Below are 26,210 nucleotides of genomic sequence, written 5' to 3'. Positions count from 1 at the left end.
GCGCCGAGTGGCTGCGATGGAGCGGGGCGCCCCCCCCGGGCCCGGCGGCTGTGGCGGAGGCGGCGCGGAACGGGCCCCCGGCGGGGCGGCGCTGAGGGGGCAGCCGGCGGGCGGCTGCGGGCTCTGGGAGATGCGCGACCGCCTGGGCACCGGCGGCTTCGGTAACGTCTGCCTCTACCAGCACCAGGTGGGGCGGCGCGGCGGGGCGCGGGGCCGGGCCTGGCGGCGGGCAGGGCCGGGCCGGGCCGGGGCGCGGTGGGGAGGGGGCTGACGGCGCTGTGTCCCGCAGGACTCGGGCGCCCGGGTGGCCATCAAGTCGTGCCGGCTGGAGCTCAGCGTCAAGAACAAGGACCGCTGGTGCCACGAGATCGACATCATGAAGAAGTGAGTGCGGACCCGGCGGCGCGGCCCGGGCCGGCCGCGGGGAGCCGGGCTGCGGGGGCTGCTCGTCGCCGGCCGGCTCCGGGCGCTCCCGGCCCGGCGTGCGGGCGGCCACCTCGGTTTGGGACCCGGCGACACGCGGACCCTCAGCGCTCTTGTGCTGCCTGGGCCCGTTGCTCCCTCCCCTAAGGAGACCTCAGCTCCTCCAGCCTCGGACCGGGCGGGGCGTTGGGGTTTCGTGCGGTGGCATCAGAGCATCCCGCTGTCCCGCACCGTTCATCTCTGACTTAGCGACCAGGGAGCGAGGAGTCGCTCTATTTATTTCCTCCCCTTGTCACGGCCTCACATGCACAGGATAATGTCTCCTAACGCTTCTTCATGAGAAACTCCATCCTGCCGTGTGCAGCCCGCCACCCCTCTCTCCAGCAGGTCGCTCTGGTGCACCTGTGAACCAGAGCTGGCCGGGTTTGTCTTTGTGGACGTGAAGCGGTAGTTCTCTGTGTCAGGGTCTCCTGCAGTTACATCCCTCATCCTGAGGATTCCTCCTTCCTTTTGAGAGAAAACCTGGAGTGTGAAATACACTGTCCCACGGGTGGGAGCAGGGGCGCTGCTCAGTTTCATTCTGAGTTGTTCTCACCAAGGCCTGCAGTGCCCCTGTTGCATAGAGCTTTACTGAGCTAACCTACCTTCTCGATACCCTTGCCTGCTTACAGTGTGCATTAACATCAGAGGAAACTACTTGCAGGCAGTCTGAGTTGGTAAGTCAGGGCTTTGGCATTGTTTTGCAGCGTTTTCCAAGTGTTTGTTTTCTGAACACAAGTAGCGAGCCACGCAGCTACAGCCATTCCTGTGGTGGCTTCCAGAAAGTGTACGCAGAAGTATTTTGTCTTCACGGTCTTTTGGACATGTCTTTTACCCAATAGTAATGTGTGTTAGAGGCAGTTAGGAAGCAGTTGCTTGAACTTTAATTGCAGGAACAGATATTTCCCAGTGTCTGTTGGCGTCTCCTGCCTGGCTCTACCTCCCTAGCCCAGTGACGTGAGTGTTAGCAGATTCCTCTGAAACCCTTGGGTCAGGGAGAAACTGTCTCTGTGGACAGAAACAGAGACACATAAGTACAGCTTTGCCAGGAAAGGACAGAACTTCTGGGGCTTGAGCCCAGATTCCAATCACCAAAGTCCTGTACTTTGACTTAGAGATGTTGGTTCTGCTCATCCTTGGGTTGTGTATTCCCAAGGTACAGTGTGCGTTTGGATATCGGTAGGCACCAGTTGAAGAGTTCCAGCTGGGAAGCTGAAGTTGTACCCAAAACATAAAACATGAAAACATGGTTGGCTGACAAATTTGTCATCTTGTTCTTCCAAAAGAAGAGTTTTCATCCAGCTTTCCACGTGCTTAGGTTGAACCACCCCAATGTAGTCAAAGCCTGTGAAGTTCCTGAGGAGATGAACTTTCTGGTTAACGACGTTCCTCTTCTGGCTATGGAGTATTGTTCAGGGGGCGACCTGCGGAAGGTAATGTCTGCTTTGCTTTGCAATACACAGCTAAATAAGTCGAGTTGTTGCTGTTTCTGTAACGGTGGTTGTCTGTGAAACTGTGTGTGTTTTGTGGTGGTTTTCTGGTGCGGGGAAATAACTGTAAAGTGGAAAAAGAAACGTGTGTGGGGAAATGAGGCTTGTGCTTTTGAAACCAGAGGGCAGAAAACAATCCAAGAGCATTTCCTGAAACAGCATGTCCTTCCCTGGGAACGCTTTAGTTTTGACGTGGTTTCCTGAGCCTGCTCACACCCAGCATGTTTGGCTTTGCTGCAGTGTGTCTCTGTTTGGAGTCTGACTTGGATTTGATTGCGTTGTGTCGTGCTCAGCAAGGGGACCCCTGCTCGACTGGGAACTGACTTCCTGTAAAGCTCTGACACCTGAGAGCCAAGGAATGTTTCAGTAGTTCCCAGGCAGTGGCTGCGTGACCCAGCAGAGTTCGTGCTCCCTTTCCATCACAGCTGGATTCAAGAAGCAGCTGTTTGTGCAGGGGTGAAGCAGCAAATCCCTGTTGCTCAAGGGTTGCTTAAAAAGTGCCCTGTCTAAGTGGTGGGGAAGCTCGTTTTTCCATTGCCTTTGTTACTGGTGTTAAACAGGGTTAGAGGAGCATAAGCAGGTGTCCAACTCGATACCTGCCTGTCCACGACACCCAGCGCCTCGGGAGCTTGCTGAGCCTCGCGTGATGTTTTGAGCTGCTCAGATCAATAAGGACAATTTTAAGGTTGGCTACCTAAGGCAGTGGGTACATGTGAAAATAGCATTTGGATGTTGCAAACGCGCACAGCTGACCACGTTCTCTGCAGAGCCCGCAGCCAGCTTGTTCAGGTGAAAGTAGCAGTGGTTTGGGGCCAGCTGGGCTCTGCTGTAAATGTGACCTCCTCTGTGGCCCACGTGGAAGTCAGGAGCTAACCTGTGGGCTTCCCTTCTCAGCCGTTTATCGGCGACCTGCGCTTGAATGCCAAGGGCTTTAGGTGCCTATCATTTCTTTTGCTTTTTTTTGGGACTCTGTTGGTTTCCCTCACTGGGGAGTTGTTCTTCCAAGCAGCAGTCCTGCTTTCAGGTATTTGGGGTGCTCCCAAACCCTATCAAGCCAGACTTCAGCGGATGAGGAACCAGCAGGTTCTAGGAGCCCCATTGCCTGCAGCCTCGTGGCCCTGCCTGCATCTCTTGCCTCTTGGCTTCACGATGGCTTTCCTGCTTTTGTGGTACTACTCTATCAGTCCAAATCTTCAGCCCCATCTCTTTGCAATGAATTTTTGTTTAATCCATGTTCTCTTTTTCCTCCACGCTTTTATTTCACAAAGCCAACTACCCGACTAAACTAGAGTTACACTTGAGCTGTGCCGTTTCCTGCCTCATGCCAGCAGGACATGGAAGATACTGTTCTGGTCTGTTGAACATTGCACTGTGGATCTAAACATCTTTTTCTTTATTGTAGTTGCTAAACAAACCAGAAAACTGCTGTGGACTTAAGGAGAGTCAGATACTTTCTCTGCTTAGCGACATTGGTATGTAGTGTAGTGCTTTAATTGTGGAGGGGGTTGTTTTTTAATTAGGTGTAAGGGCCTTTTGCAAGTTTTGAGCTGATCCTGAAAAGGGGACTAAGAAGAACAGGGTGTTAAAAGAGCTCAGGTGTCTATTTCAGAGGAAGGACTTGGTGTCCCAGCTCACCACAGACACAAGCAGTTTGCACTAACGGTGTGTCTGTGGAGTGGGATTGGAAAAGCTGTGGAGTGGTTGGTGGTGTGGTGCTTTGGAGCTGGTGGAAGCTTAGTAGAAGCTTGATAAGCCGCTGTTTGGCAGTAGTTTTAGGTCAGCTGCCTTCTCTCTTGCCTTACAAGCAGGAGGTGTGTGACCTACCGTTACGCCACGAGGTCTGAACTCTGTAGCAACTTCCATTTCTGCAGCGAATCAGAGCTAGTTCAGTCCTAGCCTAAATCTGAGTCAATAGTTCTTAATAATGGTGCGTTAAAATCAATTTATGCCAGCCCCAAAGTCAGGGGTGTTAGATTTTTATCAGATGTATCTTTAAACATGAGTTTATCTTCTGTTAAATCAAAACACATGCCTTTCAGGGTCTGGTATCCAGTATTTGCATGAAAACAGAATTATCCACAGAGATTTAAAGCCTGAAAATATTGTTCTTCAGGATGAAGGTGGGAAGGTAAGTCAGGTGGCCTCTGTCAGTGGTGTTCCTGTGTCATTTCTGGGAGTTGTTAGCAGCTTTGTCTTGAAAGAAAAAAGAACAAGTAGTTTTGCAGCATCGAACCAGGATGAAAACTGCACTGTGAATTCACATAGAGTTGAATGTGATTCACATCCAGAATGTGAATTCTTTCGTAGAACATGTTGGGTTGGAAGGGACCTTTAGAGGTCTTCTCATCCAACCCCCCTGCAGTGAGCAGGGGCATTTTCACTATATGAGGTCGCTTAGAGCCCCACCAAGCCTGACCTTGAATGTCTCCAGGCATGGGGCCTCCACCTTTCCGGGCTACCTGTGCCGGTGATCCACCACCCTCATATTGAAGGATTTTTTTTCTAATAGCCAACCTAAATCTTCCCTTTTCTAGTTTAAAACCATCACCCCTCCTCCTAGTGCTACATGCCCTTGGGAACAGTTCATTTTTTAACATAATTTTGAAGCCAGAAACCTTACTTTGCTTGTTCTTAAATCCTCAGCGTTAAAACCAAACGACTTCAGCTTCCATTCAAGAACCCTGCCTGCAACAGAGTATCAATGATACTAGTGGGTTGCATCACCCAGCCTTTGTGGCTTAGCGCCCCATGTGTGATACCAAGCTAGTTCAGAGTGTCAGCCTAATGGGTTTCATAGTGGAAAGTTGGTTTTTTACTTCTACTCTTACTCTTTAATAACATTCAGTTCCCAGATAAAGAACTTGAGAGTGTTTGGCCAGGCTGCTTTAAATAAAGTCATGTCTGAGTTGAGATAGGTGAAGAACGGTGGCTTATGTGGAGAAACAGGAACCCTTAACGCTGTCGAACACATGTTGAAGCTTTATCATGGAATTTCTCTAGAATTCATGTTCTGGCTTTCCCTCTTCTTTAGTGTATGATGTGGATGGCACTGCATGGACTTTGGGTTGCATGGTAGGATTTTTGTTTGCTTGTTTTCCTGAATTTGCTCGCTGATGAACTATTTAAACTGTCTGCAGATTGTTCACAAAATAATAGACCTGGGATATGCAAAGGATCTGGATCAAGGAAGTTTATGCACTTCATTTGTTGGAACATTACAATATTTGGTAAGGCTGATTTTTTTATTTGTTATTTTTCACGTATCCAGGTGATGTGGTTTTGCCAGTAGCATCACAGAAGCTTGTGTGAGAAGGAACATGCAGAACATGGACACCCCTTCTCCAGTTCCCTGCTTGCAGCAGGACTGTCACCAGCAGTAGGCTGGGACAGGGTGGTTTGGCCCAGCCAAGCCATGAAACCTCCAAAAATGGAGCTTTTGCACCTTCCTGGGATACTGTCCCAAGGGTATTCCCTCTCCAGGGAAGGATTGTTTCCTCATACCCAACACTGAACCTCCCAGGTGGTGATCTGAGGCTGTTGCCCCTCATTGTGTCACCTTCCAAGATGAGTATGGCCCCAGCTACCCCCTCTATCCCTTCCTGCGCCACGGCCAGGGACTGCTCTCAGCCTGCCTCCTCTCCAGCCTCCCCACGGCCAGACCCAACAGGCCCAGCTCCCTCTCATCCACTCATGGGGTGGGTACTCCAGGCCCGACCCCCGGGGCAGCCTGAGCAAACCTGCCTCAGGGTTCCCATGCCACTCCAGAGCTGGGGGCAGCCTTGTCTCTTTAGAAATGCAGAAAAATCGATGACCTGAAATACCACCTTCAAAATGTCCTCTTGTGATCCTTTTTTAGGCTCCGGAACTCTTTGAGAATAAATCCTACTCGGTTACAGTTGATTACTGGAGCTTTGGAACGATGGTGTTCGAATGCATTGCGGGGTTTAGACCTTTCTTACATAACCTACAGCCCTTTACCTGGTAAGACGCTTGTTCCACAGGCGGTGGTGCCATGGGGTAGGAGTGACAGGGAACCCCATGCAGCATGGGGACAGTGTGAGGAACCAGAATAAATCCCTTGTCCTGTGCTGAAGGCTGGTGGCCCACGAAGCTGTGCAGAAGCCATTGATACTTTAACAGGATCAGTGACAGCTTCGTTGGCTTCTGACATGTACCGTTGTGTTACTGCCAGCAGTAACACCCAGCAGCGCAGAGCGTGTGTGGTGGAGTAAACATGGTGTTTGTAAGTAACCGTTACAGAAACGGTGGTTGAAAGATTTGAACCTGGGTGTGAAGGTATCTGCTTGCCCTCTGAGGGCTACAAGGGGGGGCAGAAATGCGTGCTTTTATATTTTCACTTCTTGCCTTGTGCTATCGGGACTGTACATACACTTGGTTTTCACAAGGGGGATTCTGCAACAGAAGAAGAAATGTGAAACTTGCTTTTCTGTTAGCTTTGAAACATTAATGACAGGAGAAACTGTCAATTTGAGTTTCACATGTGTTGCCTTAAAAAAATTTACCATGTGTTAACAAAACCTGATTTTAATATGTTGCGGTAGTTTCCCTTTTACCTGCTACTTCTTGGGATTTTATCATTTTAATAGTGTGATATTTGTTTCTTTTTTTTTTTCAATGTGGAAGACTTGATTTCCTCATGTAAGTAACAGGGAGCTCATGCTTTTCCCTTGGTGTTGAACCCAGTAGCACGCTGGGTTTGTAGCACTTACTGGATGCTTTGCTCAGATCGAGGTGCAGGCGGGGGTTTTGCCAGATGCCTCTTGCTGATCTTACACCTCTCGGTAATGAGGAGGCTGATTTGCTGTGCAGGCTTGCTCTGCGGTCAGTCAATTGTGAGGCCCCATCTGGAGCCCTGTGTCCAGATCTGGGGCCCACAATACAAGAAAGATGGGGAACTGTTGAAGAGGGTTCAGAGAAAGGCCATGAAGATCATTAGAGGGCTGGAGCACCTCCACTACAAAGAAAGGCTGGGGGAGCTGGGCTTGTTCAGCCTGGAGAAGAGAAGGCTGTGGGGAGACCTCATTGCAGCCTTCCAGTACCTGAAGGGAGCAGAGAAACAGGAGGGGAATCAGCTTTATAAAAGGGTACACAGTGGCAGGACAAGGGGGAATGGATTAAAGCTAAAGGAAGGAAGGTTTAAATTGGATATTGGTGGAAGTTCTTTACAGAGAGAGTGGTGAGATGCTGGAACAGGCTGCCCAGAGAGGTAGTGGATTCCTGGAGGTGTTCGGGGCCAGGTTGGATGGGGCTCTGGGCAACCTTGTGTAGATCCAGGCCTGGAGGTTGGTGTCCCTGTCTGTGGCAAGGGGGTTAGAGCTCTATGATCCTTGGGGTCCCTTGTAACCCATACTGTTCTATGATTCCATCATCTTGCTCTGTACTGTCCAGACCTCCTTGCAAGCAGAAACAGATGTTCCCAGGATAGACTTAATTGCAAGGATTCCCTTCTTCCACACGGAGACGTTCTGGGTGGATTGTTTGGAAGTGCCATCTTTGCCCCGAAAGAAGAGCTTGTTATCTGAAGCTACTGGACTGCAGTGGTTCTTGCCACTGCCATAGGCAGTTGGCCCTTCACAAAAGTAACACTGCCAGTGTATCCTCAAAGGATTTTATTTTCTAGGCACGAAAAAATCAAGAAGAAGGACCCAAAGCACATCTTTGCTTCAGAAGAGATGAACGGGGAGGTTCGCTTTAGTACCCACTTGCCCCAGCCTCACAGCCTTTGTGGGTAAGTGTGTCCTTGTGGTTATGTGTGAGAATTCCTCTTCCTTTATCCAAAGCTCTGAGGAGGGCTCCTCCCTCTTTTACTGTTTGCTGTTGAAGAACAGCCCAGGACCACATCTTTCGTTGTTTTGGGCTTGTTTTAATTTGGCCCTGGCTAGGGGCCAGATTCCCATCAAAACTGCTCTATTGCTCCCCTTTGCAGCTGGACAGGGGAGAAAATAGATACTGAGAGGCTCAGGAGTGGAGATAAGGACAGGGAGAGATCATTCCACAATCAGCGTCATGGGCAGAACAGACTCAGCACAGAATAAAGGAAAGAAACTCTCTCATTTATGGCACTGCCCTGCACCCCCAGTGACACCAGAGTCGGTGATGAGAAGTGTGGTCAGATCTTAAAGCATCTCCCCATACCCCTCCATTCTTAACAGGCTTCACTTTAGTCATGATTTTGCTCCCTTCTTCCCCTGCATTGTGGCACAGGGAGGGTTAGGGTTAGGGATGGGTACTTGGGGAATGGGGGTTTCGGTCAGTTCCTCATGAGTTGTTTTCCACACACCCTTCCTCCCTGCCCCACTGTGAGGTCCCACCCACAGGAGACAGTCCTTCATGAACTTCTCCAACATGAGTCTTTTCCCACAGGGCTTCAGCTCTTCACCAGCTGCCCCAGCATGGGTCACTGCTATGGGGAGGAGTCATAAATCAAAGAATGTCTCTCAGGCCCAGACTGCTCCTCCCTGGGAGGACAAGTCTCCTCAGCAAACCTGCTCTGGTGTGAGTCTCAATCTCTCTCTCCAGAGGCTGCAGGTCCTGCCAGGAGCTTGCTCCAATGCAGGTCACAGTGTCTTCCATATGGCTCCACCTGTTCCAGCATAGGGCCTGTCCACAGGCTGCCTGTAAGGTCTCTGCTTCCCATCCTCTTCCATGGGCTGCAGAGTGACACCTGCTCCACCATGGTTTTCTCCATGGGGGCTGCAGAGGAATCGAGCACCTACTCCCCACCGTTCTTCACTGACCTTGGTGTCTGCAGAGTTTCTCACATCTTCTCACTCTCTTCTCTGATGGCACACAAAACTACAACAGGGCTCTGATGACAGTTCACCCTGTAGTTTGTGGGATGGTGGCAGCTCACCTCACAGCACAAACACTGTGTCTGCCTCCCCCACATTAACATCTGCCCGATAACCTGATGATACTGAAAAAACCCACATACTTGAGTTAGCTGCTCCAGAAAAGCAGAAGTTTCTAATACTTGCATTGGGAAAACTGCAGCAAGTCCAGCAGAGACCACAAAGATGGTCAGAGCCTGTTGGACAGGGTGTGCCAGGAGAGGCCCGTGTGAAGCACGGCTTCTTCAGTCCAGCCAAGAGAAGGTGATGGGAGGTGTAATTTTGTTTTCTATCTTTTGGGGCTTTGCAGTGGATCTAGGCTCTTCTGAGAAGGACCATGTGAAAGGACAAAGGGTGACAGTGCAAGTGACAACAGGGGAAATTAAATCTGGGCACAGGAAAAAGGTTTCCCTGTGCTAGTGATGTATCCCTGGGGTAGGGCCCCAGGAAATTGGGGTCCCCACCTGTGGGGACTCCCCAGACTCACTGGGATGCAGTCCCAAGCAGCCTATTGTAGCTATGACACTGGCACAGGGCTCAGACCAAGGACCCCCAGGAGGGTCTTCAGAGGGAATCAGTTGGCCTGTACCAAATCAGGAGTCAGATCCTGGTCATCTGTTACTTACGTGGGCACTTGTGTCCTTAGGTGTGCCCAGCACTGCAGTGCAGCTCATTGGCAGTGGCAGAGTTTTAGGACAAGTACTGAGCTGAGAATGAAACGAGCAGCTCTGTGCCATTGCTTTGGGCTTTGTGTGCTACGTACTGTCTTTAAAGACTTGGCAATACATTTCTGTGCTTGTCGTGTGGATAAACGTGGAGGAGAACCTTCTGGGGAGCTCTGCAGCAGGGGAATGATTTTTCTGTAGATGTGGCTTTGAAAACTGGTTTGGTGGGTGTCACGGTGGGAATTCTCATTCTATGTGTGCTTTCCTCCTTTTGCAGGCTTTCTCTGCTGTCAGGATGAGTGGCTGCAGTGAGGTTTAGGGGTTGTTGCACGTGTATGGTCTCTAACCAAAGAATTGTAACTTTACTGCTGCAGTGAGACCCTACCTTCCTCAGCGGTCTGAGTGTTGTAGAGTATCTGCCTTCTCTTTCTTACAGCCCTTCTGTTGTAGTTTAATTGTAGAACCAATGGAGAGCTGGCTGCAACTGATGCTGAACTGGGATCCCCAACAGAGGGGTGGAGGTTTAGATCCTGAGACCAACTGTCCAAAGTGTTTCCAAATAATGGATCACATACTGAATTTGAAGGTGAGTGAGGGCTGACTTGAAAGTACCTTGAGGGACAGAAAGCGCATTTGGTGGAGCAAAGCTATAGTCCTGGTGTCATCCAGCTGTGGGATCGTGAGGAATGGTTTTGTTTGTGACAGGAAGGGAGTGGAGATTATCTATATATATACATATATGCACACAATGTCTCCAGTACATATATGAAAGGAAAATATCCTCAGCAATATTAATCTCTGGCTTTGAACTTGTAGGAGAGGAATGGACCTGTATTGCTGTCTGTTATGTCAGAAAGGACTCAGCAAGACCAAACAATGCTTTAGTATTTGCTAATAACCGTTTTCCTGAACTCCACTGCTGATCCTGTGACCTCACGGTCCCTGTACTACCTGTAGTAAAACAGAGATTACATGCTCCTGATTCTTCCCTTCAAATAATTATTGGAGTTTTGAGGGAGTGGAACTGGCTGAGGCAAGCTTGTGTAGAAGCCAGAGGATGGTTTTGGCTGATCTGGAAGGATTCCAAGGGAATTAAAGTCTGAACATAAAGTATTGTGTTCAGACTTGTCAAAATCTGTATATCGTGGTGTGGTTTGGGTCCTACAGTCTATAGTTTTACTACATCCAGAGAGAGGGCCATGAGAGTGGTGAGAAGATGAGCACTGATGTGCGACAGCTCTTTTGTATGGAGGGATTAAAGTAAATAGGACTTTCTCTGGAGCAGTACTGGCCAGCATTGGAGGTGAGGCTTGGGGTGGCCTTTATGCTAGCTTCTCCCAGTTCCGTAGATGTCCCTGAAAGGCAGCATGGCTTCTGAAGGCTCTTAGTGCGTTTGATTGCTGTTTTCTCTGGCATTAAGTTGAAAGTTAACAGGTCTGGGCTTTGAGATTTATTCTGTGGGGCTTTACTGCTGAACTCTGTTACTGTAGTCATTAATGCTCTCAGTGTAATGTGTTACTTGCTACATACTCCTTCCCAGGGCTTTGCTTCCTTTGTCTTTTGGTAGCCAGTGACTTGTAATCAACTTGTGCTCTTCTTACAGATAGTACACATCCTTAACATGACTTCTGCCAAGATTGTTTCATTTCTCTTGCATCCTGAGGAAAGCCTGCATTCCCTTCAAAATCGCATTGAGTTTGAAACTGGAATAAGTACTGGCAATCAGGAACTGCTGTTGGAAACAGGGATTTGCCTGGACCCTCGGAAGCCTGCTTCCCAGTGTGTTATCGATGGCGTAGTAAGAACGATTTTGTTTGTTTAATGCCTTTCACATTCTCAGGGAATTTACAATCTTAAGGAACTTAAATCACCTTAATCTTTCCCCACTGGGGACAGTTTGCTTTGTGCATGTAACAAGTTGCATGGTCCAGTGTTATTTCTGTTCTGATATAACCAGGACCCTCTGAGTTAGTAGGAGCTGTTTGGGATCTCTCTTGTTCACGTTCTCTTTTCTCACCAGAGAGGCTGGGACAGCTACATGGTCTATCTGTTTGATAAAGGCAAAACTGTCTATGACGGCCCCTTTGCTTCTCGGAGCCTGTCTGACTGTGTGAATTACATCGGTAAGTGTGCCGGGGGGCAGCTGGGAACTGAAAGCACCACTGCTCACGCTGCGTGGAAGGAGGCTGGCACTACGGGTGTCTGTGCCGTGCCCTGAAGGGCACTCTCATGTCGAGAGGACTGTTTCAGAACGTGGGGCAGCCCAACAGAGTTGCTGTATCTCTGTATTTCGTAGATCTGACAGTTTGGAGAATTCATCGCCTGCCCCTTTGGGAACTCTCTTTACAGAGAAACTTGGGAATTAATTTAAGAATTGAATTCTGTATGCTGAACAGCATCTATAGGGCAGCGAATATGATCGGGGGGCTGGAGCACCTCTCCTACAAAGACAGGCTGAAATAGTTGGGCTTGTTCAGTCTGGAGAAGAGAAGGTTCCAGGGAGATCTTATAGTGACCTATAAAGGGATCCTACAGGATCATGGGAGAGGGCCTGTTCGCCAAGGATTGCAGGGATAGGACAAGGGACAATAGCTTCAAGCTGAAAGAGGGCAGGGTAAGTTCAGACGTTCTTGTACCATACATCCAGTGTCAGTGACTCAACCCCCTCCCTGGGCAGCCTGTTCCAGTGCCTGATCACGCTTTCGGTGAAGAACTTTTCCTAATGTCTAATACCTGGGGAGCTGTAACACAAAAAGCTTATATGCACTTAGGCATCATAACATAAAAATTGAGCAGATCTTGTGTCTTGATCCTTTAGTTTGGGTACCTGAAGTGGAAATTAGGAATATTGTAAGCAGTGAAGCTCTTTTTCTAGCGTCATCCTTTCATTTATGTACAATTATTTATCTATTTTTTTCTTGCATTCAGTACAGGATAGTAAAATCCAACTGCCAATTCCTCAGCTGCGCAAGGTATGGGCAGAAGCAGTTCACTATGTGATTGGGCTAAAAGAAGATTACAGCAGGCTTTTCCAGGGCCAGAGAGCTGCCATGTAAGTTATTACTCCTCATTCAGAAGATTCAGTATTGGGCAAATGCAGAGGCTGTTTGCATGGAAATGTAATTCCTGGTGAGTTTAGGTTATACGACATTTTCCATCCCTCTGCTGTAATGTATTTATATGTTATAAAACATATCTGCACCAGGAGCTTATTCCACTCCAGGAATTTTTCTGTGTAGTGCCTGACATTGCTAATAGCTGAAGGAGCTTGGAGTTTGAATGTAGTCTCCAACACATGGGATGGCTGAGATTGGTGGAGACCTCTTGAGGTCATCTGGGCGAACCCCACTGCTCAAGCAGGGTCACCTAGACCTGGTTACCCAGGACCATGTCAGAATGGCTTTGAAATGTCTCCAAGGAAGGAGACTCCACAGATTCTCTGGGCAAAGTGTGCCAGCGCTCAAGTCACCCTCACAGTTTCCTGCTGTTCAGAGGGAGACCCTCCCGTGTTACAGTTTGTGCCCATGTCCTCTGGTCCTGGTGCTGGGCACCACTGAGAGGAACCTGGCTCTGTCCTCCCTTTGGGTATTGGTATGTTTTGATCACTCAGCCTTCTCTTCTTCAGGCTGAGAAGTCCCAGCTGTCAGCCTTTCCTCACAGGAGAGATGCTCCAGGCCCTTAATCATCTTTGCAGCCTTTCAGCGGCTTTCTGCAATATGCCTGTGGCTCTGGTATACTGGGGAGCCCAGAGCTGGCCCAGGTGTGCTTCCACCCACACTAAGTGGGGAAGATCCTCTCCCTTGACCTGCTGGTAACACTCCTCCTAATGCAGCCCAGGATAGTGTTTCCCAAGCAGCAGAACTGGAGCTGTTAGTTATATTTGTCAGGTTGTGTCCTGTGATTGAATCACAGAATGGGCACTGTTAGAGATCTGGAGTGGTACCAAAGGGGCCAGCATTCACTAGGGCCACACACATGGCCAGATGTTGGAAACGCTAAGGAATGCTCTGCTCTGCTTGACAGAAAAAAACTGGGAAAGGAGGAAGGGCTTTCTCTTGCTCTCCACTGACCTGCAGCTTCTGAAGATGTGATACAGAGACTCCCATGTTCCAAGAAAATGTGTGGTTAGCAGTGTCTTTCCTTGAGGTAGTTTGACAGCACTGGCCACATCAGCCCAGACCTGCTTTTCAGCTAACACGTGCTGCTGTTGCATTTGTTAGGCTCAGTCTTCTGCGGTATAACGCCAACCTGATCAAAATGAAAAACAACATGGTGTCAGCATCTCAGCAGCTGAAAGCCAAACTGGAATTCTTTCACCAGAGCATTCGCCTCGACCTGGAGCGATACAGTGACCAGATGGCTTATGGGATATGTATGTATCTGTAATACTTGTCTGGCTGTCTTGTCTGATCCTTTATAAGCTCAGGCTGACTATCGTGGACCGGGGGTAAGAAACAGTTTAAAAGAAGATGAGTGCAGGAGCTGCTGTTGGGTTTTTCAGCATCTTGATGGGTAGGTTTTTGCTGGGCCAGGTGCAGGGAGAGTTGGGTAGAAACAAAGGGGAATAAAAACTGAAATGCTTTTAGACACCTTCAGTGACAGCAAACCTGGTGGGCAGCTGTTCCCCATTGAGACCACCAAGCTAAGAATGTTGGAGTATTAATGGTAGCGGTGATGCAGGTGTGTATGATTTTGTTTGGCTGTTTGTTTATTCGAAATCTGACTCATTTGGAATTGTCACTGAGCATACAGTGGAGGGCTACACTTAATGTACAGCAGAAGGGCCACTAACTGCCCACAACAGACCCACTGGCATGGTGACTGTAGGAACGCTATTGTGAGCAGCACGGAGGGAGCACTATGCTTGGTATCAGGGGATGGCGTGAGTCAGGATGAGAGGTGAGGTGAAAAAGCACTTATTTGTGGTTTTAATGTCACAGAAACGATTTGGACAGAAAGACTTGTGTTGTTTGGATATACAGCTAAAAACTGAAACTTGACTCAAAAATTAGGACTGGGCCAAAGGAGAATGATGGAAAATGGACTTTACTTGGCAGACTAGATTTGGACAGTCTGTGTTTAATCAAAAGTGGCAGTTGTTGAGCTTAATGGTGAGGCTTATATACTCAAATTCATTGTAGCATGGTGATAGCAAACAGTGAAATCCTACTGAAGGGTTTGTGTGTGAGTTGGGGTCGAGCACGGAGGTCTTAATTTGCAGCTTTGCTGTGGCTCTGATCTCTGGGTCATGACTCCCACTTGGAGACCCAGTGGCATGCTCTCTGTGTTCAAATTCAACTCATGTACGTAGAGTTTGATGCTTTATTTCTGTGTCTATACCTCCTCTCTTCTCTTAAGCTTCAGAAAAGATGCTCAAAGCCTGGAAGGAGATGGAAGAGAAGGCATCTCAATGTGCACAGGTAGGGGCTAGTAAAGAACCTCTGTGAAGGGGATCGTGACGGGAACTTACTGTCGTGTGTGCTGCTGCTCTGTCCCTTCAGTGCCTTTCCTATCCTGCCTGCTGTGGGATCAAAATCATCATTGCAGGTGACAAACAGTCCCCAGTTGTCAGGTTGTTTGAATCTAGTGATTTGAACAAAACCAAGACAAAAGTCGCTAGACTCAGTTGTCGCTGTAGGGAGGGAGACTATAGGGACGTGTTAGTTACTGCCAGAAACACAAGGTGTTGCTGCAGACAGGGAATCTTGATGGTTGAAGTTACTGCACACAAAAATTCCCAAAGGAAAAGCTGAAAATAATACCAACTGCTTACTGTGCAGTGATTTCAAAATTGCTTTACTTTGTTGAGGAGTACCAACATTAATTTGCATATTGGCTTGCAGAGTACCAGAAACCTGCTCTTAATAGAAGTCATCCTTAAGACATTTAGAACTAGAGCCAGTTCTTACTCTGAGTAGTTAACAGATAGTTAACAGATGTTTTCACTTGTGGTTTATGAGTAGTTGAGCTGACATAATGGTTTTCTGTTTCGCAGAGAGAACTAATTCTAAGAAAGGCTTCTTGAAATGTATTTACTGCTTAGAATTCGGATCTCTGTCTTCTGTAAAAAAGCATTTTAACATTACCTCTGCTGAAAATGATGAGGGACAGAGAGAGGCCTTTTATGACAGAGAAGAATTGTCCCTAGAGTTCTGTCCAGACCTTTATAGGGGAGGAATAAGCTTCCAGCTGTGAAAACTAGGGATAGAATTAGGATGATTGTAGTTTATTGTGAAAAAAGATTTCTTCTTTTTCTACCAGATGTTCTGAGTAAAGCTTGGGAGAGGGAGGGCTTTCTGGGGGGAGCATTCAGAAGGAAAGCAAGGAGAAAGCACCACAGTTGTAATGCATGTGTCAGAGTAGAGGTCTTTAAAATATCTCAAAACAGTTTGTTTTTTTAATCTGTGATAGTAGCTGGTAGCAGGAGTGCCAGGAACACGGCATGTTCTGCTCGCCAGGACTGTCGCGTGGCTTGCTGGGCTGATGTCTCGCATTTCTGCTTTCCTGGCAGGGAGTGTTGATGTTGGCACTGACACAGGTACAGAGCACAGTCATTAATACAGAAAAATCCCAGACACCAGTAGAAACACAAACAATAAATGACATTGCCTATTTTTCCTCCCTATGAAGGAATACACTGTGCAGTTCAGGCTCTGGGATGCGTTACTGTCTTCATCAAAGTCAGGAGGTTCCTGGAGCCTTGATGCTGCTTGCTCATAGGGTAGAGAGAGGGGAATCTGGAGTCCCATCTGGATTCCCCTGGGTTTAGGTCATTCAATTTGGGGCTTTTGTTGCTCCCCGTTAGGAAGCAAGAAAGATAAAAGGGAGATCGTTTTTAGCAGAGCAGCTCAAAGCTGTCACTGCATGTTGCCAGAAAACAAGGAACCTCAACAAATACCTTGCAAACCATCAGAATTATGTTGTGTCTCCAGCCTGTACAGTCCACATGTATAGTTGCACTGTGTCTGTTTATCAGGAAAGGAAAATGGTTTACAGTGTTATCTCAGTCTGTCTGGTGGACAGTTTAATTTCTGTGAACTCAAGAGATGTGGTTATCCTGTGTGGTGAGTCAGAGTGCTCCAGATAAATCCTGTTATCAAAAGAAATGGCATTACTTCATGTTTTTCTCACAATCTGATTCTCCTTTGAGTATGTGGCTTCTTGCTACTGTTTCTTTCTTTATTCTGTACCTGCAAGACCTGCAGATGTCCCTTTCTGGTCAAGGGGTCATATCCCATTCATATACCATTATACCAAGTTCTTCTGCAAGGGCTATCTTGTGGACAACGTTCAGTTTTCAGGTCCTACAGCCCTGGGTCAGAAAGGAAAAGCTGAAATATCTCAAACACTTCCTCGGGAAAGCAGATCAGTGCCCACACTCTGTAGTGTTAAGAGCTATTATGATGACCAGTGCTTTCTTAATCGCAGTGGGGAATCTCCAGTGTGTGTCTGGCACCACATGCTGTGCTCAGAAATGTTGTTGTTGTCTGCCTTGCCTAGCTTCCTGTGGGGACTTGGCATAAGATTGGTATCTTCGAGATAGCTTTGAGGAATCACAGACTGGTTGGGGTTGGCAAGGACCTCTGGAGATCATCCAGTCCAACCCCTGCCAGAGCAGGAGCCCCTCCAGCAGGCTGCATAGGGCAGCATCCAGGATCACAGGATCTGAATGTCTCCAGAGATGCAAACTCCCCAACCTCTCTGGGCAGCCTGGCTGGGGGCTCTGCCACCCTCCCAGGAAAGAAGTTTCTCCTCAGGGTTAGGTGGAACTTCCTCTAGTCCAGCTTGTGCCCATCACCTCTTGTCCTGTCCCCGGGCATTGATAAGATCCCCCATCAGTCTAAAATATCCTGAGTCCCTCAGCCTCTCCTTGTCAGAGAGATGTTCTAGTCCCTTCAGCATCTCCATGGCCCTTTGTTGTCCCTTCTCCAGTAGCTCCCTGTCCTTCCTGACCTGGAGAGCCCAGCACCACACACAATATTCCAGGTGAGGTCTCACCAGGGCAGAGCAGAGGGGGAAGATAATGTGAAATACTGGAGAAATGTCTGACCAAAATGCGTGAGGGAGGGAAAAATGTGAGAACACCCTCTGTCTGTACTGTAATGGTAGGAGAATAAAAATCTTTGCTGCTGGAATGTGCTGTGGAGCTGGAGAGTGTGTTGTGTGTGTCTGAGAGAGGCGGTGTATGAAAAAGCTCGTTTCCTCACCCAGAGTGGCCGTCAGAGATTGGAACCCAGGTGATGCCATACACTGAGAAGGTAACAGCAGTAAACTCACTGAGTGGCAGAGTATTTTTTACTCCTGAAGTCTGCATGGATAGTGGGGATATTTGACTACTTTAATGCTTTCCTCCTTTGATTGGATTGTACCTGCATTTCCCTGTTAGGCCGAAGATATTGGACATCTGGATGAGCAGATTATGGCTCTACACACGGAAATTGTAGAGCTTCAGAAGAGTCCGTATGCAAGGCGCCAGGGAGAGGTCATGGAGAGCTTGTAAGTCCTTATTACTTTGGTTGCACATAAATTGATTTTACGTGGTCTTGGTGTCTGAGGTGTTGGGTTTTTTCTCTGGTGATTCCATCAGCACTTTTGAAATGCAGTCTTTGTTTTTTGTAAACTGCGAGCACAAAGTAGTTTTGGTCATTTTGCTGGTAAAAGGGAAGATCCCGCCACTTGTGGCCATATGTGCCTCATAATGCTGCCATGTGATTGTTAAAACTTCAAGAGGAATAAAGCAGAAGAGGACAACACCCTACCCGAAATCTAGCTGTGCTAGAAAGCTTGACATTCAGTCACAGGACTCATCTAACTTATCCTGCAGACCTGGGGAAACATTGAAAACACAGCTAGGGAGGACAGGACAGGACACCTCTGGGTCGCTGACTATGAAACTTCACTTAAGAAGAAGGCAGGCCTAAGAGATATCTTGAGCTCAACTGAAAAATGCAGAGGATTTCTTTTTGCATTGGAGAAGAGTGAATTTTGTATAGTGTTGAGTAAGAAAATGAGTTTGCTGTAAAACCCTACTGAGTATCTTCCATGTTTTTTCAAACAAGCCTAAGTAACAATCAATGAATGCTTGAATATTCAGAAATGTGACTGTTTACTTTTTTAAAAAGTGTTATAATATGAAAGAGGTAAGTGGTCTGCTGATCTTAAGAAGGTGTAGGAAGCAATTGCTGTAGTTTGGGCTCTTGCTGAGAGCACAAGTCACAGTTATAAAAGGGCTGGATCAAATAGCTACTGTTCCTTTATGTTCCTCCCTCTCTGCAGAACTACATCTGCTGAATCCCTCTTCATCCATGTGTAGCTACAGGAGCAGCAGAACTGCTGCACGGAGGAGGAAGTTGTGGAAGGGAGAAACCACCTCTTGCAGCAGTAGCCCACATTTAGGGCAGCATAAACTAATCACAGAACCCCAGACTGGTTTGGGTTGGAAAGGACCTTAGTGATCACCTAGTTCTGCCCCCCTGCCATAAGCAGGGACACCCTCCACTAGACCAGGCTGTCCAAAGCCCCATTTAACCTGGCCTTGATCACCTCCAGGGATGGGGCTTCCACAGCCTCTCTGGACACCCTGTGCCAGGGTCTCACCACCCTCAGAATAAAGAATTTCTTCCTAATGTCTGGTCTAACCCTGCCCTCTTCCAGCTTGAAGCCATCGCCCCTTGTCTTGTCCCTGCACTCCCTGGTGAGCAGCCCCTCTCTCACTTTCCTGTAGGACCCCTTTAAGTATTGGTAGGCTGTTCGCAGGGTGCTTAAAGTGTGCCCTGAGCTGTTGATTATTCTAGCTAAAGCCACTCCTCTTAATGAGTGAAGTGGAGAACAGACAGACTCTCCTGCTGTTTAGGTTTTGGGCACAAGCTTAAGGTTTGTGCTACAAAGCCACGAGAGACACATGGATCCTGGGTGATGTCTCAGATTTCCCTGGTGCTGCTGAATAATTAACGTGTCCTTTTTCCCCAGTGCAGCAGGAGGGAAGAGCGCCTCTTCCCTTGTCCTTGGCTGATGTCGGAGTTTTGGGAGGGATAACTGCCTGGCACGCTAGAAATGCTGACTTGCAGCAGCAGCGTTTCTTTAATGGGAAGAAGAGGAACGTTCTCCTCTTGACAGCTGTCTCCATTTGCAGACTGTGACGAACATTTAGGCAAAAAATTGCAGAACAGAAACAAGAATCTCTCTGGCAGTTCTGCAGAAGTACCTGTAGCTACAAAAATGAAGTTCAGAATTAAGGATTCTATGGAAAGAAAACTCAGCTGAGCCATGTGAAAGTTTGAATAAAAAATAACCTCCCTGAGAAGAAAAAGCATAATCAGGGGAAAACAAATACAGCTTTTTGGGAAGAGTTGATTTATTCTAGCTAAAGAGTTGGCTTCCATCACAGAAAGACTGTCCCTGTGTTCCAAACGTTGTATTAGTATACTAGCAGTAGAAGAAGGTGGCAGCTCTGATGTATGAGGTTCAGCAGGGTGTAACTTAATTGCAATGCTTTTCTTCTTGAGTCAACTGCCTGTTGATACGTGTATGGTGTGTGAATCTCTCCTTTTTTTTTTCCCCCCTTCTCTTTAAAGGGAACAGAGAGCTATAGATCTATACAAGCAATTAAAAACAAGACCTCCAGGTATGGACGGACATAGTTTCACACTCATATACCATGAGTCATTTTTCTTAACTCGGGAAACACTGCTTAGAAGAAGGGAAATGATTATATTAAACAGACCCAAGTGCATACCTTTGAGATACTCTTTGCTGAGCCTGTCCAAATTCTGTAGTCCTCTTTCTCAGCTATGGGTTTGTCTTCTGGTTTTCGGTCTTGGAGCATCTGCCCTGAATGTGTGTCTGCCTTCTGGCAGTCTCTACCTTTTTTCCCTGCCTCAAGTACTATTGCTTTACTCCCAGCCAACATGGGAAGGTCTGTTCTTCCTCCAACCCAAAGACCATTTCTTTCCATCTTCTTTTCTCCCTTTCCTCCTCTCTCTTGATTATACTGGATGGACCCCCATGTTTGAGGATTATTATGTTCTAAACGTAGTAGCTGGTGAGCAGAAAGATTGGCTTACATGTGTGTTTGGCAACCACCTGTGGCTCTCACTGAAGCCAGTAGCTAGAAGGCAAGAGTAGCTGGAATCACTTAAGTTGCTGCAGATAGAAGAGACATTAAGGCAAAGCTGTGCCTAGTGAAAGATTGTGAGAGGCTTTAAAGAAGTTTCAGTTTGTTTGGCTGCGCTCATTAAGTCAGATCTTTCCTTGACTCCGAGCATTTGTGTCCAGAGCCAAGGACACAAACTTGGCTTCTTGTTGAAGAGCATTTTACTAATATGGTGATTGATGGCCCTTCCAGATCATGCCTACAGTGACAGCACGGACATGGTGAAGATCATCGTGCAGACAGTACAGAGCCAAGACCGAGTTCTCAAGGAGCTCTTTGGCCATCTCAGGTAAAAAAACAAACGGGAAAAAAACCCCAACCAAACCTAGAAGACCCTGCCAAACAGTGCATTTGTAGCGGGAAAGGAAAGAGAAAACTCTGGAGATCAGAGTCCAAAAGCTCCATCCACGGATATATGTTTCTCATATCAATATAAATTCTGCTCCTTTGCATCCACACTTTTTAAACCATAAAGCGAATGTGTTCTAGCTAACAGGGAAGGAGAGGAAAATGTACTGCTAGCATCCAAGAGTTCACTTTAAAATGAGACAAACTCTGCCAGTGTTTAGGTTGGGATTAAAATCTTAAGGGGAAAAAGAAAATATTCTTAACAGTTAAGAAGATACCAGAATGATTTCTTCATAAATTCACTGAACCTTCAAGTAGCTCTGAAGACAAGTCATTATGCTGATCTCAGTAGTCAGGAAAGTGTCATACGGTTTCGTTTTCATGAGTGGCTTATCTTAGTAGATCCCACAAAGAAAGTCATTAGGGATGGTATGGTCAGCCCGCAGAGACCAACACAGACCAGGGGAGATTAATAACGTACTGTGGTTGAGTTGCTGTGTCATCAGGATCAATTTCTGCATTTCAGATTGTAACTTACATTGTGGGAATTGACAGTAGCATCCACCTGCTCTTTGAGTCTTAACTGGACTTTGGAGAAGTCACGGGGTCAGTCCAGTCTTGCAGGTGTTGTACCTGCAGCTGTCACAGCGTGGTGCAGAGAGGAAGGGGTGTTTTCACAGGGGTTTCCTTCCATCACAAGGTGAGGATTTTGGTATTGCCACACAGGCTGGAAAGTAACTTTGTGTGTGTTTGTTTTATCATAGCAAGCTCTTGGGCTGTAAGCAGAAGATTATTGACTTGCTTCCAAAGATTGAAGTGGCTCTAAATAACATCAAGGAGGCTGACAACTCAGTGATGCAAATGCAGGGCAAAAGACAAAGGGAGATTTGGCATCTGCTGAAAATCGCTTGCGTAAGTAGTTTTTGGACTATATGTTTGCTCTTCCTTCCAGTGCCAGAGCCACGAGACATCAAATGAAACTCTGAAGGGACCAAAAAGGGACGACTTCCACACACAGTTGATTTGACTGTAGGCAAGGGAAGTTTGAGGTGCTAAAAGCTGATGCAGGTTTAGAAAGAGGGTAGAGAAATTAATGGAGAAGCAGCCCTATCGAGGAGTCCTCAGACCCAGTAAGCTATCAAACTGCGAATTGCTGGTAGCTGGAGTGTGGTGGACATGCCATGCACCTTGCTCTTGCCTTCCCTGAACATCTGGTGTTGCCTGCTCTTGGAGGGCATACACTGGGACAGGTATTAAACCTCCTGTGATTTTTAGCACTGCAAAAGCAAAATGTGTGCTTTCCTGCCTAGCTGAAGCTGTCTTTAAAAAGCAGCTGCTTTTTCTGCATCAGTTGTAGTGACTATACCACTGAAACAATCTCCTGATCTCCACATGCCTATGTTTGAGAGCAGCGCAGGAAGCCTATTTCTCTCCCCTATTAGGAGAACCGCTGCTGTGCCTGGCTCACAGTTTAGGATGTGGCACTGCCTCTTAATTCTTCACTGCAGAAGACATGCAGCATGCGGAGGCATTTGGTGCTGGCTCTTTGTGGATCTGTGGAGGGCTGTGTCAGCTGAGTTCCCAGCCATGGGGATCGTGTGTATATGTTACAGACAGTCCTGATGTTTAATTGCAGGTCTTGTGTACAGAATTATTGTAAGTTCTTCCTTTGCCTGTCACAGCAGATGAGTTTCTTTTTTCTAGACTCAGAGCTCCTCTCGATCACTGGTGAGCTCCAGCCTGGAAGGGACAGCCTCAACCGCGCCATCCACGTGGCTTCCACAGAGCTCCTCAGGGAACGTTCCATACCCTCTGTCATCAATGGCCACTCCTGAAGATGGGTAAGGGGCTATTGAGGAAGGAAGCTGTGGCAGAGAATTGAGCATAGCTGTTATTTTTATGCACGCAACTCGAATCCTGTTCTTGGCCGCTGGAGTCTTCAGCACTGAGAGGGCCCAAGGGACATGTCTTCACCACGTCCCATGCTGTGGTTTTGGATGTCTGGGCAGGGAGAGTCTTGGCTTTCTAGGCTGTCTCTGAAGGCAGCATTGTTCAACACCCAAGTTCTAGTAACTTACCTCTGGTAGTAACTTGTAGTAACTCTGGCCATCAGAGCGGCAAAATGCCACAGTGAGATTTTAAACCAAATCATGGTTTCTTTTCATGCCAAAGTTCTGGTGCAAGTCCTGCATAAACCAGACTGTACTTAATGCTTCTGACAACTTCAGTGATTCTTAAAAAAATGTTAATTCAAACGGAGGTCTGAAGTTGGAGTCAGTATGAAGCAGTCCATCTGGTTCAGTATCTGGGGGATTGGGGTTTTTTATCCTTCCAAAAAAAGAACATTTCAGTAGTTCGTATGTTCTGAAAGCTCTAAAATCAAGAATTAAGTTGAACTCTTTATCCAGAAACCTGCTCTGTCTGGTCCTGTGCTACATACCTCAGCTAAAAACACTGTGCTGTTTGCTTCTTGCATGTCGGTTGACTCTTTGTTGGGCTTGGATTTGGTCATTAAAGGCATCGAACCCTAGCTGAGTAAGTTGTCAGGAGCTGCAGGGTTTTCTCTGTTTGCTTCAATAGTAATTTTACTTCCAGTCAGTGTAACAGAAGGGGAGGTGCCCCTCAAAGACCGCTTGGTCCTCGAGTTGGCAGCATCACTGGGTCTGTGGGTTGTGAATGTCTACGTCAAACCACTTCGCTGTCTCTCTGTGTGGGCAGGGAAACACGTAGGTTCTGGAGATACACATTGTCTAAGCAGGCTTTTCCTGCGAGCCAGCTGATTTTTCTGAAACCCTGAAAAATTTGTTCTTCTATGTGCTGCTGCTGGGGGTTTTTGTCTGAGTAATCTGCGATGATCACCCTTTAAAAGGTGTTTTCCTGAGCCTCTGGATTTTCTCAGAGCTCCTCACTGAACCCTGAGCTCGCTGTATGAGGTGCTGTAAGAAGAGTTAGAGAGATGTAAACCTTACAGGGAGGGGGGAGTGGACAGTGATTTCAGGCCCCACGGACTGAGCTCGCTGCTTAGGTGCTGTGAAGGCTGAATTTCAGTGCAGTCTGTGCAGTTCCTTTATAGGGATGTAGAACAAATCCATGCTTCCAGGGTGGGGATCTGTAGGGTGCCACCTCAAGGCATGGTTTTGTGCCCTGTATGGTATCTCCTCTGGTGGCAAAGAACTCCTGTTGTTTGTGGGTTTTTTCATTGTGTTGGTTTGGGTTTTTTACTCCCTGGTGCAGAGCCTTTTGACGTTGGCGGTACTTTGTGTTTTAAATCTTTGTCATCTTATGCCTTCTCTTCCCTGCAGGGAAAGCTTTACCCAGTTGATAGAAGAGAATCTGAATTACCTCGAACTCTTTAGCAGTATTTTGCAGGAGGCAAGACAGGAGCAGAGCAACAGCATGGCGGTAAGTCTGTTAAACATCAGGTCCTTGGAGATGGATCAAGAGCTATGGCAGGGTCCTCTGTGGAAGCGGATAACGCCTTAAGTAGTCTCTCAGCCAGTTTTTTGAGGCTGTATTATATAACTATAATAATGAGAAAAGGGCATTTAGGTACATAGACTGACCTGTTTATAATGGGGAAGAGTCAGTACAGCTTCTGTTAGCGTGAGAGCCTCACAAATTTACTGCGGGTTCGTAAAGGTCTCCTTAGGGATAATTTCCATTCTTCGTGGGATAAAAAAGTAGAAGCTGTTTACTGGTTGTAACTACTGAAATGCCAAGGAACAGAGAGTTGGGGAAATGGAGGTGGTTGATGAGATAGAGATCCTAAAATTCTTAAACATTTTAATGTTTTTACATTTAAGAAGGATAGTAAACAGCAAACTTGAGAGTTTCTGGGAGTTACCAAGTTGTTTGGGATGGTGAAATGAAACCTCATCAGTGGGAGCTGCAGATGACACGCAAGGGATTGAGCAATATCAGTGGGGAAGTGAAAGTAGCTACTGATTAAGGCATAGTAATTAGTGGGGAAAACAGACTTAATTATGCATACCCTGGTCTTCATCCATGAGTTGATGAATGCTTTGGTTACCATTGTTTAGTTCTGGCAGGGTTGGTATCGGGTTGTGTAATACAGTTATCTTTCCTGACTTTTCTCCTTGCTGTGGCTGCAGCTGAGCATGAAGCCGTATGGCTGGCTGCTTAGTTATAATTAGGTGTCTCTGTCCGCTCCTGTATCTCATTCTCAGCTGCAGCAGATGTCTCTGGCATGTCTTAGCCCAGAGGGATTACCCATTGCTGTGTGATCACACTGCAGATCAGTGGCTGGTGTTTCCTGGGGTTTAGTTTCTTTACCCTTTTCCTTCCCTTTGGGGGACAGAAGTTAAGTATCAAAAAGCAGGATTTGTCCAACTGGGGGGGAAGAGAGAGTAAAATGAATTGTTACAAGAGCATTTTCTCTGTTCTTTCATCCATTTGACTCTGAGCCTCCCTTTCTCTTTTATTTCCTTTCTTGCACTACTGCTCAGTCCCCCAGTACAGCACTAGGATAGGTGGTAGGTTTGTGCAGACCCGAAAGGCAACTTCCAGAGCAGGTACAGAGTTGGCCCTGCCTGAGCACTGCGCTAAGAATGGGGCTTCAAAAGGTCGCTTTCCGTGTGCTAGATCAACACGCTTCTCTGGGAAGAGAGGCCTGGAGTCGCTGCCTTGGAAATGCGCATGCAGCAGCTGTGTCCTACCCTTCACCTGTATCCTTGCTTCTTTTTTTCAGAGTTTTGATTGGAGCTGGCTGAAGTAGCCCGAGTTGCTAATGCCGCTGCACTCCGCACCAGTGCTTGCGGGCGGAGGGGCGGCTGGGCGGCCTGTGCTGCGTTGGATACGGACGAGGGACGGGTCCGTCAGTTGCCTTGTGTTTTGTGACCCTTAGCGGAGCTGGCTGCGGCGGCGGGGACCTGCAGCAGCCGTACGAACAAGCGGCGGTACCGCCCAGCGGGTGGCGGTCCCCGGCCCTCCCTGCAGCCCCCGGCCCGGGGCTCCTGCGGGGGCGGGGCACTTGGGCAGGTCGCGGGCTGCCCCCGGCCCTCCCGCCGCTCGCCGCCACCGCTCGCGTGTGTAATATGAATGTATAGATTATACATATATATATATATATATTTTAAACTGGATCAAACGCAATAAATGCTGTGGAGAAGCGCTCGCTGGGCCTCGGCTCCTCAGGGCGTTGCCGGGCAACGGGGCGGGGGCGGCGCGCGCTGTGACGCCATCGCTAGGCGCCGGCCGGCGCCTGCTCCCTACTTCCCGCCTG

At 47.7% G+C, this 26,210-nt stretch overlaps 1 protein-coding gene across 1 annotated transcript; it reads left to right on the top strand.

Annotated features, from left to right (window-relative positions):
• Window positions 1–16: 16 nt before the first annotated feature.
• CHUK (component of inhibitor of nuclear factor kappa B kinase complex) lies at window positions 17–26,099 on the top strand (the record flags this gene model as incomplete). The annotated part of the gene is made up of 21 exons (XM_084264465.1): window positions 17–187; window positions 290–384; window positions 1,781–1,895; window positions 3,355–3,424; window positions 3,992–4,080; window positions 5,090–5,179; window positions 5,809–5,933; window positions 7,594–7,701; window positions 9,919–10,054; window positions 11,072–11,266; window positions 11,489–11,591; window positions 12,397–12,520; window positions 13,689–13,840; window positions 14,827–14,888; window positions 17,855–17,964; window positions 20,043–20,092; window positions 20,813–20,909; window positions 21,733–21,880; window positions 22,673–22,809; window positions 24,271–24,370; window positions 25,677–26,099. 21 exons carry the CDS (start codon window positions 17–19, stop codon window positions 25,701–25,703), a joined length of 2,304 nt encoding a protein of 767 aa, XP_084120591.1. The 3' UTR covers window positions 25,704–26,099.
• Window positions 26,100–26,210: the final 111 nt, after the last annotated feature.

The sequence above is a fragment of the Gallinula chloropus genome, assembly GCF_964237585.1.
Source record: "Gallinula chloropus genome assembly, chromosome: 5".
Classification (NCBI taxonomy): Eukaryota; Metazoa; Chordata; class Aves; order Gruiformes; family Rallidae; genus Gallinula; species Gallinula chloropus.
The sequence above is the reverse complement of the archived record's forward strand: the minus strand, read 5'-3'. Positions and strand labels throughout refer to the sequence as shown.